Here is a 16754-nt window from a genome sequence, read left to right on the forward strand (position 1 = left end):
CCTCATTCTTGGATGTTTGTTTAATAGATCGTGGAATATTTTGGCTAATCTTTGAACAAATAGTATTACAACAGAGTTATTAAATTAATTTTTTATTAAATTTCTTAATTAATATTACCAATCTTGATAATTCCAATAATGAATAAATCCCAAGATTGAATGCCACTCACTCCCTCCTTCACTTTTCTTTGTTACGTATGTTTGTTTGATAGACGGTGGAATATTTTGGGTTAGATTGAGGTGACTAGGATTGCAACCAACAGTTTTCAACTGTTTTGGTACAGTCTGCCAAAGTGGAGCTTTGTCATAGTTGTCAAAGGGAAATTCCAAATACTGGCAACTGTCTGGAATATATCCTGGAGTTAATTCTTGATCAAATCCAGGTCCTAAAAAAAATATTGAATAAATTTCTTTGATTATAATCATTGATTGATAAAATAACTTACCCAATCGAATATGAGTGACTCCATTTGGAATAAAATTTGCATCATCTCCTTCATAGTCCAAATATTTTGTCGAGGGAGGGATAAATGATTTGAACTGGAAATCGTCTTTTAAATGAATATAAAAATACTCTATGCTCTTTGGGTATTCTCTTCCATCGAATTGACACTTTAAGTCAAATAAAATTAGATTTGAAATGCTATCAAGTGGCATGGTGTCAGCGGGTGGGGAAACTTCAAGATCAAACAGTGTCAATCTAGTGACAGATTGTGGTATGCTTCCTTTTATGATATTATATTTTCCTTCAAACTTGAGATCTTTGACAGAAGAGGGAATCGATCCCTCCAAGATTGTTGTGGGTTCATCATAAACCACAGAGAGGTGCTGGACAGATGAAGGAAGACATCGAGGTGAGTTTTTAGTTAGGTTGATTGTTAGGTATTTTACACTCGATGGAAGTGTGTACCCAGCATCGACAGTACAATTGTTGCCAAGATATAAATATTTGATTGTATTGGGTATAGCTCCAATACGATTCTCTGCACCTGGTATATGTCCATCCTGTCCAATCTCGAGACAATATAGTTTCTTGAGTTTAAAGAGATAGGGATGCACAAAATTAGGTGGGATACGAAGCATCCTTAGATTGTGTGGTAAAAGATCATCGAGGTTTGAGTGTTGGCCAATCACTACAAATGCGAGATTGAGTACTTCTAATGTATCTGGGAAGAGTTCTTTATAGATCTCTTGTTGGTACGAGTCTGCCCCAAGTAATAGGTGGGTTGTGTATGGTGGTATTGATCCAACTTCTATCATTGAACTAACGAGAATCTTGGTAAAGTGATCTGGTATGAATCCAGCTGGTATCGGTTCATAATGAATACTATAGTTTAGTTCTTTACAATGATGATTGATTAAACCATCTACATTCTCTTTGAAATAATTTCGATCTATAACACTCTCGATATAGACTCTATTGTATCGTCGAGGTAGTTGATTGATTCTTCCATTATTCTTGTACGATTCTATTGTTTTAATAGAAGGTAATCTTGGGAATACAACAGTATCTTTCCATTTCATAGCATCTTTACAAGTCATCAATAGATTCATTACACTTTTATTATGATCTTCACGATGTAATATCGATATCATTGATATTCTAAATAATGAATCTTTAACTATACAAGAATAATCAATAGTATAAATAAGTATTCAATGTTTGAGAAACAATAATTTATAAATATTTATAACTTACAATAATGGTTTGCAGATGTAGAGTATGGAGATACATTTTCAATCATCTTTCTCTTTTTTGTATCATTCTCATCATCCATATCAAAGCATGGATCGTCAGTTAGTGTTGTTGATGTAATCGACGAAGATGGTGATGATATCAATGGTGATTGCTGTGATAAAGAAGATATGTTGTTACTTGATGTTAACAAGCTATCGCTTTGAGGATGACTATGGGTGTCATCCAACTGATTCGTCTCTCTATTTCTCTTTTTCCATTGTTGTTCATCCAACTTTATTTCTTCCATTCTGATTGTGTTATTTGTATATCTTTCAAAGATATCTATAAAATAAGTGCATTCACAGAAGATCTTAAACTTGTGTAAAAAAAATGATATAAATTATTTCAAGTTTCGGTGGAACCTTCAAGATTGATTTATTTATTTATTTATTTCTTTTTCTTATCAATTAGCCACTATATTCTGTAAATAAATTCCAATATTCTATGAATCTTAAGGCCATATTCCACTCACTTCCTCCTAGATGGGTCTTATTGGCAAATGATTGATTGATAGATGGTGGAATACAATTACTAATCTTTGAACAAATTGGATTGCAATTGACAGTTTTCAATTGTTTTGGTACGGCCCTCCAAAGTGGTGATTTATCATAAAAGTATGAAAATTCCAAGAGTTCACAACTATCTGGAATCTGTCCGCTAACTACTTCTTTATTATATTGAAGACCTTAAACATTTTTTAAAAGAAATAAATTAGTTCGTGTATGATTAGAATTTCTTTTTGATTGATAACTTTACTTACCAAATCTAACACGATTAACTCCATTTGGAATATCATTGGCACTTATATCAATACTCGATGGTTGACTGACTTGATAATTAAAATATTTTGTCGATGGTGGAATACAATGTTTGAGTGAGAAATCGTAATTTCCATGAATTGCGAAATACTCAATGCTACTTGGATAGAGACTCCCATCGAATTGACTTTTTAATCCATTGATACATAGTCTAGAAATGCTATCTGGGATGGCAGAGACGTGTGGTAGAACTTCAAGATCAATCAGTCCAAGTGAGGTGACTGATGATGGGATACTTCCTTTGCTGATCACCAATCTACCCTGTAAATGAAGATCTGTGACTGATGAAGGAATAGATCCTGCTGTCAAGGGTAGATCAGACCTGATATACAGGTACTGTACAGATGAAGGAATACATTGAGGTGAGTTATTGGCGAGGTTGATGGAGAGGTATTTAATACTCGATGGAAGAATGTATCCAGGCTCGACATTGCAATTTTCAATATGTAAATTCTTGATTGTATTGGGTATACTTCCAGTGCCAATATCTATTGTGTTTTTGTAGGGGTATTGATTAATAGCCAGACAATATAGTTTCTTGAGGTTATGTAGATAGGGATGCACCAAATTAGATTTTATAACAAGTATCCTTATATTGTGTGGTAAAAGATCGTCGAGGTTTGATTGTTCTCCAATCACGCCACTTGGGATATAAAGTACCTCTAATGTATCTGGGAATAGTTCTTTATAAATCTTTTGTCCTCGTCCAAGATAGAGATGAGTTGTAAATGGTGGTATTGATCCAACTTCTATCTTTCCTTCAATTTTAATCTTTGTAAAGTGATCCGGTATGAATCCAGCTGGTATAGGCATTTTATCTTGAATACTATAGTTTAGTTCTTTACAATGATGATTGATTAAACCGCCTGCATTCTCTTTGAAATAGTCTCTATCTTTACTACTCTTGATATTGACTCTATTGTATCTTTTTGGTAGTTGATTGAATCTACCACTGTCTTTGTACGACTCTATCATATCAATAGAAGGTAATCTTGGGAATACAACAGTATCCTTCCATTTCATAGCATCTTTACAAGTCATCAATAAATTCATTACACTTTGGTTTTCATCTTCACGATATAATATTGATATCATTGATACTCTAAACAATGTATCTTTAACTAGAATAATATATTCATTTAAAAATAATACTAATTAGTTTACAGCTTTATAGATTATAGATCTCTCAATCGACAATATAAATCTTACAGAAATGGTTTGATGTTGTTGAGTATGACGATACATTTTCGATCTTCTTTCTCTTTCTTGTACTATGATTATCTTGCTGCTCATCATCATACATATAACTATCAAAGAATGAGTCGTCGGTTAGTGTTGCTGACATAGGGGAAGATGATTGTAGTGATATTGAAGATTTGTTGTTTCTTGGTGTTGTTAAACTTTGATGATACAAAACCATATCATTCATCTCTCTCTGTCTCTTTTTACGTTGTTCATCAAACTCTATATCTTTGATAGTATCCTTTACAACGTCCAGGCAACCCATATCAACGGTGAGATACAAGAAACATAGTATCATATGGTTGTTCAACTTGTACATCTCGTTGCTATAATCTTCTTTACAGAGTGGACATAACTTCTTTATTTGATAGTTCTTGCTAACTCTTGATAGAGTTAATCTTTCTTCCATTGATTGTTATTGTGTGTTCAAAATTTGTTGTTTGTTTTCTCTTTTACAGTTCTTGTTATCTTGAATGCACTCTTTAAAAAAACTAAATTATTATTATTTTTCTTTTTCCATTTATTTATTTATTTACTATTTCTTATCAAATACTAGTTTAGATTGGCAAATATATTCCAATATTCAACAAATCTTGAAAATATGGGCCACTCACTCCCTCCTAGATGGGTCTTATTGGCAGGTGATTGTTTGATAGATGGTGGAATACTATTGCTAATCCTTAGACAAACAGGATTACAACTGACTTTTTTCAATTGTTTTGGTACGGCCCTCCAAAGTGGTACTTGGTCATAAGAGTATGAAAATTCCAAATACTCACAACTATCTGGAATAAATCCACGAACCAAATCTTTATTAAAGTGATTACCTAAAAAATATTGTTTAAAAAGAATTCAATAAGTTTTTTCGATAGTGTGTGATTATGATATCATTGATTGATAACTTTCAACTTACCCAATCTAATACGAGTGACCCCATTTGGAATATCATTGGCTTTGAATTCATTAATCGATGGATGACTGGCGTGATACTTAAAATATTTTGTCGAAGGTGGAATACAATGTTTGAGTGGGTAATCGTATTTTTCATGAAGTGAAAAATACTCGATGCTGTTTGGATATAGACTACCATCGAATTGACATTTTAACCCACTGATATATAGTCTGGAAATGGTATCTGGGATAACAGAGGCGGGTGGTAAAAATTCAAGCTCGCGCAGTCCCAGTGAGGCAACTGATGGTGGGATACTTCCTGGATGTATCTTTAATTTACCCTGTACATGGAGTTCTATGACCGATGAAGGGAGAGATCCTGCTGTCAAGGGTTGGTCAGACTTTATAGATAGGTACTGTACAGATGAAGGAATACATTTAGGTGAGTTGATGGTGAGACTGATTGAGAGGTATTTAATACTCGATGGAAGAATGTATCCAGGGTCGACATTGCAATTTTCAAGATGTAAATTCTCAATTGTATTGGGAATACATCCAGTGCGAATATCTATATATGTTTGTCTGCTGCCTTTGATGGAAGATTTACTAATCATCAGACAATTGAGTTTCTTGAGGTTAAAGAGATAAGGATGCACCAAACTGGATTTGATTCCAAGTATCCTTAGATTGTGTGGTAAAAGATCATCGAGGTTTGATTGTTCTCCAATCACGCCACTTGGGATATAAAGTACCTCTAATGTATCTGGGAAGAGTTCTTTAAAAATCTTCTGTCCTAGTCCAAGATAAAGGTGGGTTGTAAATGGTGGTATTGATCCAACTTCTATCTTTGCTTCAATTTTAATCTTTGTAAAGTGATCTGGTATGAATCCAGCCGGTACTGTATCAATAATAGAATAGTTTAGTTCTCGACAATGATGATTGATTAAACCACTTGCATTCTCTTTAAAATAGTCTCTATCTTTGACACTCTTGATATAAACTCTATTGTATCTTTTTGGTAGTTGATTGAATCTACCACTGTCTTTGTACAATTCTATCGTATCAATAGAAGGTAATCTTGGGAATACAACAGTATCCTTCCATTTCATAGCATCTTTACAAGTCATCAATAGATTCATTACGCTTTCATTTTCATCTTCACGATATAATATTGATATCATTGATACTCTAAATAATGTATCTTTAACTATCCAATATATAAATATACTAATTATTAGTATAACTTTAGAACTTTGTAATCTAGATCTAAATCACAATATAAATCTTACAATAATGATTTGTTGATGATGATGTTGATATCAACTTTATAGAGTATGGCGATCCATTTTCGTCAATCTTCTTTCTCTTTCTTGTTGTATAATTATCTCTGTCATCTTCATCTACAAAGCATGAATCTTCAGTTTTTGTTGCTAACGTAGTAGATGATTGTTGTGTCAAAGAAGATTGATTGTTTCTTGATGGTGACAAACTTTGAACATCATTGTCATTCACCTCTCTATTTCTCTTTTTTCTTTGTTCATCAAACTCTATATCTTTGATAGTATCCTTTACAACATCCAAACAGCCAACGGTGAGATACAAGAAACATAGTATCATATGATTGTTCAACTTGTACACATCCTTGCTAAAGTCTTCTTTACAGAGTGGACATAGTGTCCCTATTTGATAGTTCTTGCTAACTCTTGATAGAGTTAATCTTTCTTCCATTCAATTTGTTATCTCTTTAATTTATTGTTTGTTATCTTTTTAACATTCTTTGTCTTTAGATGCATACAAGAGTGACTGGCCTGATGACACGCAAGTTTAAATTAAAATTAATTAATTTCCATATATTTTTCTAGAGGTAGCTACCAAGATGAATCTGCTTCTTATATTTAATATTTAATATTTGCACATATACTATCTATGGAATCAATAGTTAAAGATTGTATATCGAATATCAATGGTGTTTGTAGAATATGCAATCAAAAGATATCATCTGAAGATGTAGTTGATAGCAGTGTAACATCATCTCATCAGCAATCTATAATCAATCACTATTTAGATTGTATCGATAAGTTTAAATCTTTGTTGTTGAATATCAATAGTAATCATGTCGATCATTGTCAGCAAGACAATAATACAACAAGAAAGAGAAAGAAGATTGAAAATGAAGCAAATATATCAACAACTATTGCATCATCAACAAATCATTATTGTATGTTATGTGTTTGAGAGATATCTTATTCATTGATGTTGTAATACTAATAATAATTTATTATTATGATATATATGTAGTTAAAGATTCATTATTTAAAATATCGATGATATCAATATTACATCGTGAAGATCATAATCAAAGTGTAATGAATTTATTGATGACTTGTAAAGATGCTATGAAATGGAAGGATACTGTTGTATTCCCAAGATTACCTTCAATCGATATGATTGCATTGTACAAGAATAATGGTAGAATCAATCAACTACCTCGACGATACAATAGAGTCTATATCGATAATGTTAGAGATCGAGACTATTTCAAAGAGAATCCAGATGGTTTAATCAATCATCACTGTCAAGGTATCGACTATCGCATTGATGAACCGATACCAGCTGGATTCATACCAGACCACTTTACAAAGATTCAAGTTAGTGGACGGATAGAAGTTGGATCAATACCACCATTTACAACTCACCTCGCTCTTTTGTTGGACAACCCACAAGATATATATAAAGAGTTGTTCCCAGATACATTAGAGGTACTCGAAATCACAAATGTAGAGATTGGAAAACACTCAAACATTGATGATCTCTTACCACACAATCTAAAGATACTTACAATATCATCTGATTTGGTGCTTCCCTATCTCTTTAAACTCAACAAACTATATTGTCTCATTATTTCCGAAGTTGAAAAAGAGACTGGCGATGATGATGATGATGAAGACGATGATAATCAACATGTACATATAGATATTCACATTGGAAGTATACCCGATACAATCGAGCATTTATATCTTGGGGATTGCATCATCGAGCCTGGATACACTCTGCCATCTGGCGTCAAGTACCTTAAAATCAACCTCACTAAAAACTCGTCTCAATGTATTCCTCCATCTGTTGAGAATCTATACATCAATTGTGACCGCCTTACACCAATATTGGCAGGATCTATTCCTTCATCAGTTAAAACTCTATTATTGGAAGGTCTTCCTCAGTTGTATCTTAAAACAATCCCACATTCAGTCACCACGTTGACCCTTGCCGACCTTGAATCAGTACCAGCCAGTTACGTTTTTCCAGATAGTATCACCGCGCTCTATATCAGTGGAATAAAGTGCCAATTCGATGGAACTCTATTACCAAACAGCATCAAGTATTTTGCCGTTCATGGAGATTACAATTTCCCACTCAAATCATGTATTCCACCATCGACAAAATATTTTGACTACCAAGTCAATAGTACATCAGAAGTTAAATTCAATGCCAATGATATTCCAGATGGAGTTACTCACATTAGAATAGGTAAGTTTTATTTGTAAAGTAATGGTAATTAGACAATTAAAATGTTAATATTAGTTGTAATACTTGTTTTTAGGTACCAGATTCGATAAAGCATTAGTTCCAGGATTTATTCCAGACAGTTGTGAGTATTTGGACTTTGCATTCTGCTATGATAGAGTACCACTTTGGGGTAGGGTACCAAAACATTTGAAAACTGTCTGTTGCAATCCAGTCTGTCTAAAGATTAGTGAAAATATCCCACAGTCTATCAAACAAAGAGTTTCAAACGAAGGTCATGATGGGGAATATTGGGGAACATTATACCTTGAGTTTTGGGACTTGCAAAACTGGTACTTGGAGATTTAAACAAGTAAATAAATCAAACAACTTGCCCTAAAATCTGGGAGTCCAGAATCATTCTTTTAAATATTTATTTTTGCTATCGATCGATTTAAAAATCCAATTGGGCAATGAAATTCACTGTCCCAGCCAAAACAAAAAGGTCCTGAGATCAAATTAATTTTAATATGAGAAATCAAATTTAATGAGAGTGGAACTCGGGACCTTTTTTTATATGAGTTGGCTGGGGGAGGAAATATCTGCTTGCTTTAAAAACTCTTTCTTGACATGAAAAGTCTCTTCCATAAAACTATTATCCATTGCGATTGAGGAATTACTTGGTGTTGATTATAATAATATAATAATCAACTCTTGAAATTCATTTAACATATTTACATTAATGGTTGCATCAACATCTAATCGAAAAAATAAATAAATTTTAACATAAATAATTACAAGCAATAAATATGTCACTTAGAGAAGAAGTTATAGAAACGTTTAATACTTTCATAAAGTCTTATGATCTTAACAAAGATGGAGAGGTTTGTGATTAAATTTGAAAATTTTAGTTTAAACTTTTCTAAAAAAGATAATTATTTCTCTATAGGTTTCTTTTGCGGAAGTTATATATTCCATGAAAAGGGCTGGGAAATCTGAGAAAGAAGCAATAAAATTCGCTCGGTCTATATTTATGGCTCATGATAAGAGTGAAGACAGTAACTTGTCTTTTTTGGAAATAGCTGGCGTAAGATGATATTTAGATAAATATATATGAATACAAGCAAGAAATAATTAACAATAATTCATTTTTTTTTATTATATACATACACCAATAAATTAATAGATGAATGAAAATTTTAAAAAGGAAGTTGATAGACGCACTGAAGAACTCTTAACCCTTGTTGATACAAATAAAAATGGTTATTTAACTTTAAATGAAGTAGAAGAATGGATGGATAGAATGAAAGTTGAAAAACCAAAAGAAAAGGCAATACAAATATTTGGACTCTATGATATGGATAGTGATTCAGTAATACTCAAATCAGAAATTGAGTTTGTAAGTAATATGTTTTTAAAAAAATATGACTTGAATAACCAATTTTCTAATGTTACTATTTGTTTTCACAGTTGATGTATGTATTTGTAATGCAAAATATTTAAACAAATATATTTTTACTCAATTTAATTTCATAATCCAATAATATTTGATCAAGAAAAATGATTAAATTAATCAATTCAACCAAAACATGAAAATTAAATCTTTATTAAATTACAAAAAAATAAATTAAACAATTCAATGGATCCCATCTTTCTCATTTCTTTCTCCTGAATCGCAAAAGAACCCTATTAACTCTTGAGTTTAGATTATCAACAACAGTTGTGGTTGTGGTTGACCATATGGTTGTTGTTGCTGTCGAGCAGTACCACAGTGGTTGTTTCTGTGTCTGGTACTAAATAGTTTAAAAAAAAAAAGAGGTATTAGATGAAATTAAATGATTTAAATAGATTACTTGTTGCTAAGGTAGTTGAATGAAAAGAATAGAAATATATTAGTACCATTGTAATTATTGTATTTGTTTGATAACCCATGCGTTATAAACGATCCAATTTCCAATATTCTGTAGTATCAAAAAATGGGAATCCACTTGAATACAAGTGTTTTGAATAAGTTTACAAAAGAGGTTGTTATAGTAACATTACTATACAATATAAATTTATTAAGTTTTGGAAAACGAGGTTCACAAATACTAAATGTCCATCGTCAAAATGTTTAGACGGTTGGGAAAGAGGCCATGGTGGCAATACCACAGTTGTTGTTTCTGTTTCTTGACCTAAATAATTATTAAAAAAAGAGGTATTAGTGAATAGGAAATGAAATTAAATGATTAAATAGGCTATATTACATGAAAATATATCCAGAATAACCCCAAGTAGCTAAGGTAGTTGAATGAAAAGAAAAGAAATATGTTAGTTAACTGTACTATATTAACTTTTTAAAAAAAAAAATTATTATGATATATACTACCCCAAGAGTTCTTGACGATCAAATAGTCACCAGTGCTAGAGTTGTCATGAACGATAAATTCAACAAACAATACTCTTTCGTTTGGACTTGTGTTTATTTATTGTGATATGATAATTACAATATTTTATATAGGTTGGTGGTTGTTTGGCAGTGTCGACCGTTGTCAATAGATAAAATCCCAACTCTCGAGGGAGACTTGGAAATAGTTAAAGTTATAAAGAAGCAAAGGTTTATCGGAGACTTTAATAGTATAGAGGGAGTATACTCTATCCCTGAAGACTCTTTTTCAAAGTCTATCCAAGGTGATAGATTTGCATTCCAAAATGACAAGCAAGTCAAGATTGTAATTAGAGACATATAAAAAAAGCTAGAAGACTTTTTTTGTTCTTCTTTCAGAGATCGGAAAAGAGAAGTGTATATACAAGGTCCACAAGGATTCGGGAAATCACGTTCAATCTATCAAGTGGTGTATAGGCTACGACTGAATCCCAAAAGCATCGTCGTCTATATCCCTGATTGCCTGGGATGGGTAAGATCAATTAATGCCTATACATTCTTGATATCTTCAATGGTTAATGCTGTCTCATTTGTCTAAGAAGAAGAAGACTTGGTTACATTCTCTCAATTTTTACGTAACCAGACAATTCCACAATCGCGTGGTCCATTGAAATACCTCATTTCGGATGGATTTAAATCGTGGTATGAAAAGGGGTATCAAGTGTATAGGTTCTTTGATCAATACAATGGGCTGACAGAATCACAAAGTCAGAGTCACCTTATTGCATCATTGAAGGTTATCTTGGTGGAGCTATGGAAACATATGGCATGTTGGTTGCAGTTTCTTCTTCATCATCTGCAAATAACCACTATTATCTCAAATCGGCTCTGAAAGGATATTATCCTGTTTTTGAATTTAAATTATGGCTCATTATATTGGTGTTTTTCTCGATGATAAATAATAAAAAGAGTTTAACTCCTTCTAGCTCTCTCTATATTAGATTTTATTTTTTTGGAAAACAATGTTATTATTATTATTTATTTTTATTTTGTATAAATATTAAAAAAAAAAGGGGGATTTTTCTGTTGTTTTTGATTTGTTTTTGTTTTTTAAGATTAAGATAAATGGAAAGAAGATTGACCTTCTTTCATTGCATATAAAAGTTTTTGTTTCATAATATCTTTTGATGAATAGTGGGGTAATTTGATATAATTGGTACAAGACATTACACTAAGCAAAAAGTCGTCTGGTTGGTATGGAGGATTATGATGTTTCTTTACAATGGTGAGACGAGGACTGAGACCCTTGAATCCTTGGATGGGGAGGTGCGGACTACCAGTGATAAAGAGAAGGAACTGCTTTCTCTCATCTTCGTTGAATTCAGACACGATCTTGAAAAAGTTTTGGACTGGTTCACTTGTGTTGGTGAAACCGTGATCGCATTTGGTGCTTTCCATCAACGATTCAACAGTCCAATCACCATCAGAGCCAGCCAATGAACCACACAACAAGGATTCAATTTCGTGAATTGAAAAAGATCCCAAACTAGAGATTAGGAAGATTTGGTTGAATCCTTCCTTGAATGCATCGATTTGTTGACATACACCACTGTACAAGAAATTGGTCAAGATGAGGTTGATGTACTCTCCCAAGTTGTCCAATGTGATGCTAATCTTGGAACCACCTGGTTTGAGTTCCCAGTCTGGGTAGCCTGGAAGGACAAAGTCCAAGCAGAGATCTTCGACACGAGCACCTCCGATTCTGAGTGCTTGGATTTCAGTATTCTTTTGAGTTTCGTCCAACGATGCTGATTCACGAATCTCCTTGATCTTTAATACCAAACAGTGAATTTATCATTGCCTTCTGGGAGTGGAGGATTTGTTAATGGTGATTGGTCAGATTTGTCATGAATGATGATTTCAACAAACAATACTCTTTCAGCAAAGAATTTGGGTAAAAAGAGAGATTTGTAGCCACTGAATTGGAGTGATACATTGTTGGTATGCATCATCTGACTCCATGCGAATCCACTTTGGGTGTAATCGTTTCGATTGCTGTGTTGGTCAACCACTTGAACTGGGTGATGGCTCTGGTCATGGCAGATCGATGACCGATACCGGTGGGGCTTGGACGTGGGTGTGGATTGAAATTATTGGATTCTGCATCATAGACTGTTAAAGAGGTCTTGTTGTAGACGGTGGTGGTCAATACACGCACTTGTACCTTTCTCTTGACATCACCTAGTATAGTGATAGAGACCGTAACATCCGGATATTGGCTCAATACTATCCGGGAAGATACGTTTACCTTCCATGTAATCTTGTAGTTGACCGGGGTAGAAATAGGCAGCGTCGATACGATAAATGTAGGCGTGTTCAAGGTCTGGAAGTTCGAGTGGGTGACAACGAAACTCTCTATTTTCATAAGATGTGTCAAAAACACAGAGTTGAATGGAAAGTGCAACCCGTCTTTAAAAGACAAAGAAGGAAACCCTCTAGAATGTGGATCATTATTTGGATGTGCAAATCAAAAATGGTAAGCGTAATCATTTAAAATTGTCTATATTTTTTGGAACAACCCACCATAGACATCAAAACTAATTATTTGAATTGATATGATTTAATCTTTACAGCACAATAGAACAGTATCTAGAAAATGGTGATGCATGTACAGATTCATATCAGTGTTTGGGCACTTTGGAATGTACTGGTGGAAAGTGTACACTCAAGAATAACACGTGCAAGGATAGCAATGACTGCCCCTACGACCATTATTGCAATGAGAAGAATCATTCGTGTACTCCAGAGTTGGCCCTTGGAGACAATTGTACTCAGAAAAGTCAGGTCCGGGAATCAACGCCATCGAATCACCCGACCAACCCACCATAGACTTTCCAGTCGTTTCGTCCACCACTGCCACCGTCGCAGTCGTTCCATTATCAATGCCATTCACTTGTCCATACTCTATTAATTTCTTATTAGCCATTTCAAAAGAATCTATTATACATTTTTGTAATCCTAAAAAAACAAATCAAAATAAATTAATAATTGGAAATATATTATTATATTCATATTTACAACATATCATTGTCATCTTGTTTAGTATTATTATTATTTAAATTTAAATGAAGGTAATTTGAAATAATACTCTTTGCCATGACAGACACTACTTCACCTTTATCTCCATGTCCATCCAACACTCCAAATATACGTGTATTATTATTATTATTATTATTATTATTATTATTTTTGTTTTTGTTATTATTATTATTTTGACCATTATTGATGATTTGTTTATGAAATGCACAATCTTTGTAAAGTGATCTGGTATGAATCCAGCTGGTATCGATTCATCATGAATGAGATAGTTTAGTTCTCGACAATGATGATTGATTAAACCATCCACATTATCTTCAAAGTAATCTCGATCTTTCATATTCTTGATATTGACTCTATTGTATCGTCGAGGTAGTTGATTGAATCTTCCGTCGTTCTTGTACGATTCTATCGTATCAATAGGAGGTAGTAATGGGAATACAACAGTATCCTTCCATTTCATAGCATCTTTACAAGTCATCAATAGATTCATTACACTTTCGTTATCATCTTCATGTTGTAATATTGATATCATTGATACTCTAAATAATGAATCTTTAACTATATAAATATAAGAAGTATAATAATAATATCATCATTAGTATTTCACATACATACAATCATTATGACGATTATCATATCATCTTAAAAATATATAACTTACAATAACGATTTGTTGATGATGATGTTGATGTTGTTGTTGTTGTTGTTGTTGATATACTCGATTCATTTTCAATCTTCTTTCTCTTTCTACTACTACTACTATTATTACTATCTTCATCGGATGTGATATGTTTGCGACTATTGATATTTAACAACACCGATTTAAACGAATCAATACAATCTAAATAATGATTGATCATTGACTGTTGATGTGATGTTACACTGCCGTCATATTCATCACCATGAACGTCAACATCACAAGATATAGTTTGATTGCATATTCTACAAATACCTGTTATATTCGATATACAATCTTTAACTATTGATTCCATAGATAGCACACAATGATTGTACTTGCAAACTTTGGAAAAAAATAATATCGCCCCAAAAATCTATAAAATCAAATCGATCTTTCATTTTATAATTTTTAATTCAAAGTTAAAATAATTAGAACTAATTCTCTTTCTAGTTGTAATAGTATGATCATCTCGACCATACACACTATGTATTACTGATCTAGCTGAATCGACGAGCTATTTTTTTTTGTGTTTGAAGATTACAGTTAATTTATTATTATTTGATATATTATTCCAAGCCAAAATACCAATCACCATCATTTTCCAACCAAACAGTATCCAACCATGTTTCTGGGTGTTGGTGTCTAATATTTTTGAGGTGTTTCTTGATGGATGATGGAATACGTTCGTGGAGTCTTGGATTGGTCGATGCAATAGAGATGACTTGAAGAGATGTGGGTAGTGCTTGTGTCTTTAACTGACCTTCATACTCTTCTGGTAGTTCAAGATACTTTAATGATTTTGGTAACACTCCATCTTGGAATACTTGTAACTTACCAATTGTATCAAATTTAATGTATTGAACTGAACTAGGTATATAGTTTGGATAGAATAACTGAGTCGAGGAGGAGGTATTGTCATACTTGAAATACTTTGTTGATTGGGGGATGAGATTTTGTAGTGTATTGTCATAGGTAACATTGGACATACTAAAATACTCGATTGTTGGTGGACATGATTTCGTGTTGAGTGAACCACTAGCATCACCGTTAATGTGTAGGTTGGTGAGACTGGGTGGCCATTCAAAGTTGGAGATGATGTATGGATTGGTCAGTGTCAAGCTAGTGATCGACGGATTGTTTTTAAGCATCAATGAGTACTCGCCAGACACTTTAAGGTGGGTGACTGACTGAGGTATCATTGTACTGTCAACTCGTGTTTGATCTCTACCTGAAAACAGTGCATGCAAGTGTGTAACAGACTCTGCAGGAATAGCTTTGTAATTGTTTGGATCCGATAATGTAATCTCTAGGTATTTTACAGAGTTTGGTATCACACCCACTCCAACCTCACAATCTTGCACGTGTAAGCTGACCACCGAACTTGGGATGATACCCAGCTCATTTATACCACACCCGTCATCATAGATATACAGTGTACGAATCGTGTTGGGTAGTTTTATGCCCTGCTCGATAAACGTAGACACGATACCTAGAGTATGTAATCTAGGTGGGAATATAAACCCTTTTTCATCGCACTCTTCAAATGACTCCATGTCAAGATGAACCAATGTATCTGGGAATAGTCCAGTTTCCAACACACCAATTTGTTCTACTTTAAGATGCGTTGCACCTGATGGAATACATCCGGGCGTGATATTAGACAACCCTCTAATATCAAGATGTGTAAAGTGGTCTGGTATTTGGCCAGGTTCAACTGAAGTCTGGTGAGCAGAGCATACTAGGTGTTTGGCAGTACGTGTAATCAGACCGTCAGGATTACCCAGTAGATACTTCCACTCTTCACTATTTGTAATAGTAACGGTATGATATTGTTTGGGTAGCAGTGATATCTTTCCACTTTTCTTGTACAACTCTATTGTTGCAAGTGGTGGCAGAGTAGGAAACACAACATCATACTTCCAACTAAACGAATCTTTACATGTCTCCAACAAACTCATCAAAGAATCATTATATTTGTCTCTCTTTAAAATAGGTAGCAATGATGATTTAAATATTCCATTTTTAACTTGAAAAGAAAAAAAAAGAAAAGATAAGATCAGATGATAAAGAAAAAGAATATAGTATAATGTGTAGGTACATACAATAATGATTCGAACAACCTGATAGTTTCAATTCATCATCTATTTTCTTTCTCTTTCTATCTCTTGTTATTTCTGTATCTGTATCCATCTATCTACACTGCTAAATACTGAGAAACCATCCTCTCGACCTTTGACGTCATATTTGCAAAAGATACTTTCATAATATCTACAAATAATGAATTAAAATTAATTTAGCTAAATTAGTACCCCGAACACCTGATACAGTGGAGAGGTGAACATCGTGCACTTAAATGAAAAAGGTAACAACTATAATCATCCAATGCTAATCACCCAACCTAAGTATTATTATAATAATACT

General features: G+C 33.2%; 6 protein-coding genes across 6 annotated transcripts, besides 1 other annotated feature; 2 read left to right on the forward strand and 4 right to left on the reverse strand.

Moving 5' to 3' along the window:
* Window positions 1-84: 84 nt before the first annotated feature.
* Window positions 85-4207, reverse strand: DFA_11326 (uncharacterized protein; the record flags this gene model as incomplete). The annotated part of the gene is made up of 7 exons (XM_004350219.1): window positions 85-103; window positions 335-386; window positions 447-1622; window positions 1700-2020; window positions 2271-2423; window positions 2499-3677; window positions 3766-4207. The coding sequence occupies 7 exons, from the start codon at window positions 4205-4207 to the stop codon at window positions 85-87; spliced, it is 3342 nt and encodes a 1113-aa protein (XP_004350269.1).
* A 143-nt stretch (window positions 4208-4350) lies between these two features.
* On the reverse strand, window positions 4351-6417 carry DFA_11327 (uncharacterized protein; the record flags this gene model as incomplete). The annotated part of the gene is made up of 3 exons (XM_004350220.1): window positions 4351-4625; window positions 4712-5896; window positions 5979-6417. 3 exons carry the CDS (start codon window positions 6415-6417, stop codon window positions 4351-4353), a joined length of 1899 nt encoding a protein of 632 aa, XP_004350270.1.
* Window positions 6418-6615: 198 nt separating this feature from the next.
* Window positions 6616-8559, forward strand: DFA_11328 (uncharacterized protein; the record flags this gene model as incomplete). The annotated part of the gene is made up of 3 exons (XM_004350221.1): window positions 6616-6907; window positions 6988-8214; window positions 8288-8559. 3 exons carry the CDS (start codon window positions 6616-6618, stop codon window positions 8557-8559), a joined length of 1791 nt encoding a protein of 596 aa, XP_004350271.1.
* A 440-nt stretch (window positions 8560-8999) lies between these two features.
* Window positions 9000-9086: a sequence feature (Short protein (DFA_11329, EGG13568.1) was converted to a misc_feature.).
* A 137-nt stretch (window positions 9087-9223) lies between these two features.
* cbpH (calcium-binding protein) lies at window positions 9224-10732 on the forward strand (the record flags this gene model as incomplete). The annotated part of the gene is made up of 4 exons (XM_004350223.1): window positions 9224-9277; window positions 9377-9589; window positions 10256-10348; window positions 10691-10732. The coding sequence occupies 4 exons, from the start codon at window positions 9224-9226 to the stop codon at window positions 10730-10732; spliced, it is 402 nt and encodes a 133-aa protein (XP_004350273.1).
* A 939-nt stretch (window positions 10733-11671) lies between these two features.
* DFA_11331 (ubiquitin-protein ligase domain-containing protein) lies at window positions 11672-14646 on the reverse strand (the record flags this gene model as incomplete). The annotated part of the gene is made up of 7 exons (XM_004350224.1): window positions 11672-12385; window positions 12573-12796; window positions 12843-13024; window positions 13634-13865; window positions 13955-14212; window positions 14266-14295; window positions 14316-14646. The coding sequence occupies 7 exons, from the start codon at window positions 14644-14646 to the stop codon at window positions 11672-11674; spliced, it is 1971 nt and encodes a 656-aa protein (XP_004350274.1).
* A 253-nt stretch (window positions 14647-14899) lies between these two features.
* DFA_11332 (uncharacterized protein) lies at window positions 14900-16523 on the reverse strand (the record flags this gene model as incomplete). The annotated part of the gene is made up of 2 exons (XM_004350225.1): window positions 14900-16359; window positions 16436-16523. 2 exons carry the CDS (start codon window positions 16521-16523, stop codon window positions 14900-14902), a joined length of 1548 nt encoding a protein of 515 aa, XP_004350275.1.
* Between the last annotated feature and the right edge of the window lie 231 nt (window positions 16524-16754).

Source organism: Cavenderia fasciculata, assembly GCF_000203815.1.
Source record: "Cavenderia fasciculata unplaced genomic scaffold Scf_EUAJFUG02HR96I-5, whole genome shotgun sequence".
In the NCBI taxonomy this organism is placed as follows: Eukaryota; Evosea; class Eumycetozoa; order Acytosteliales; family Cavenderiaceae; genus Cavenderia; species Cavenderia fasciculata.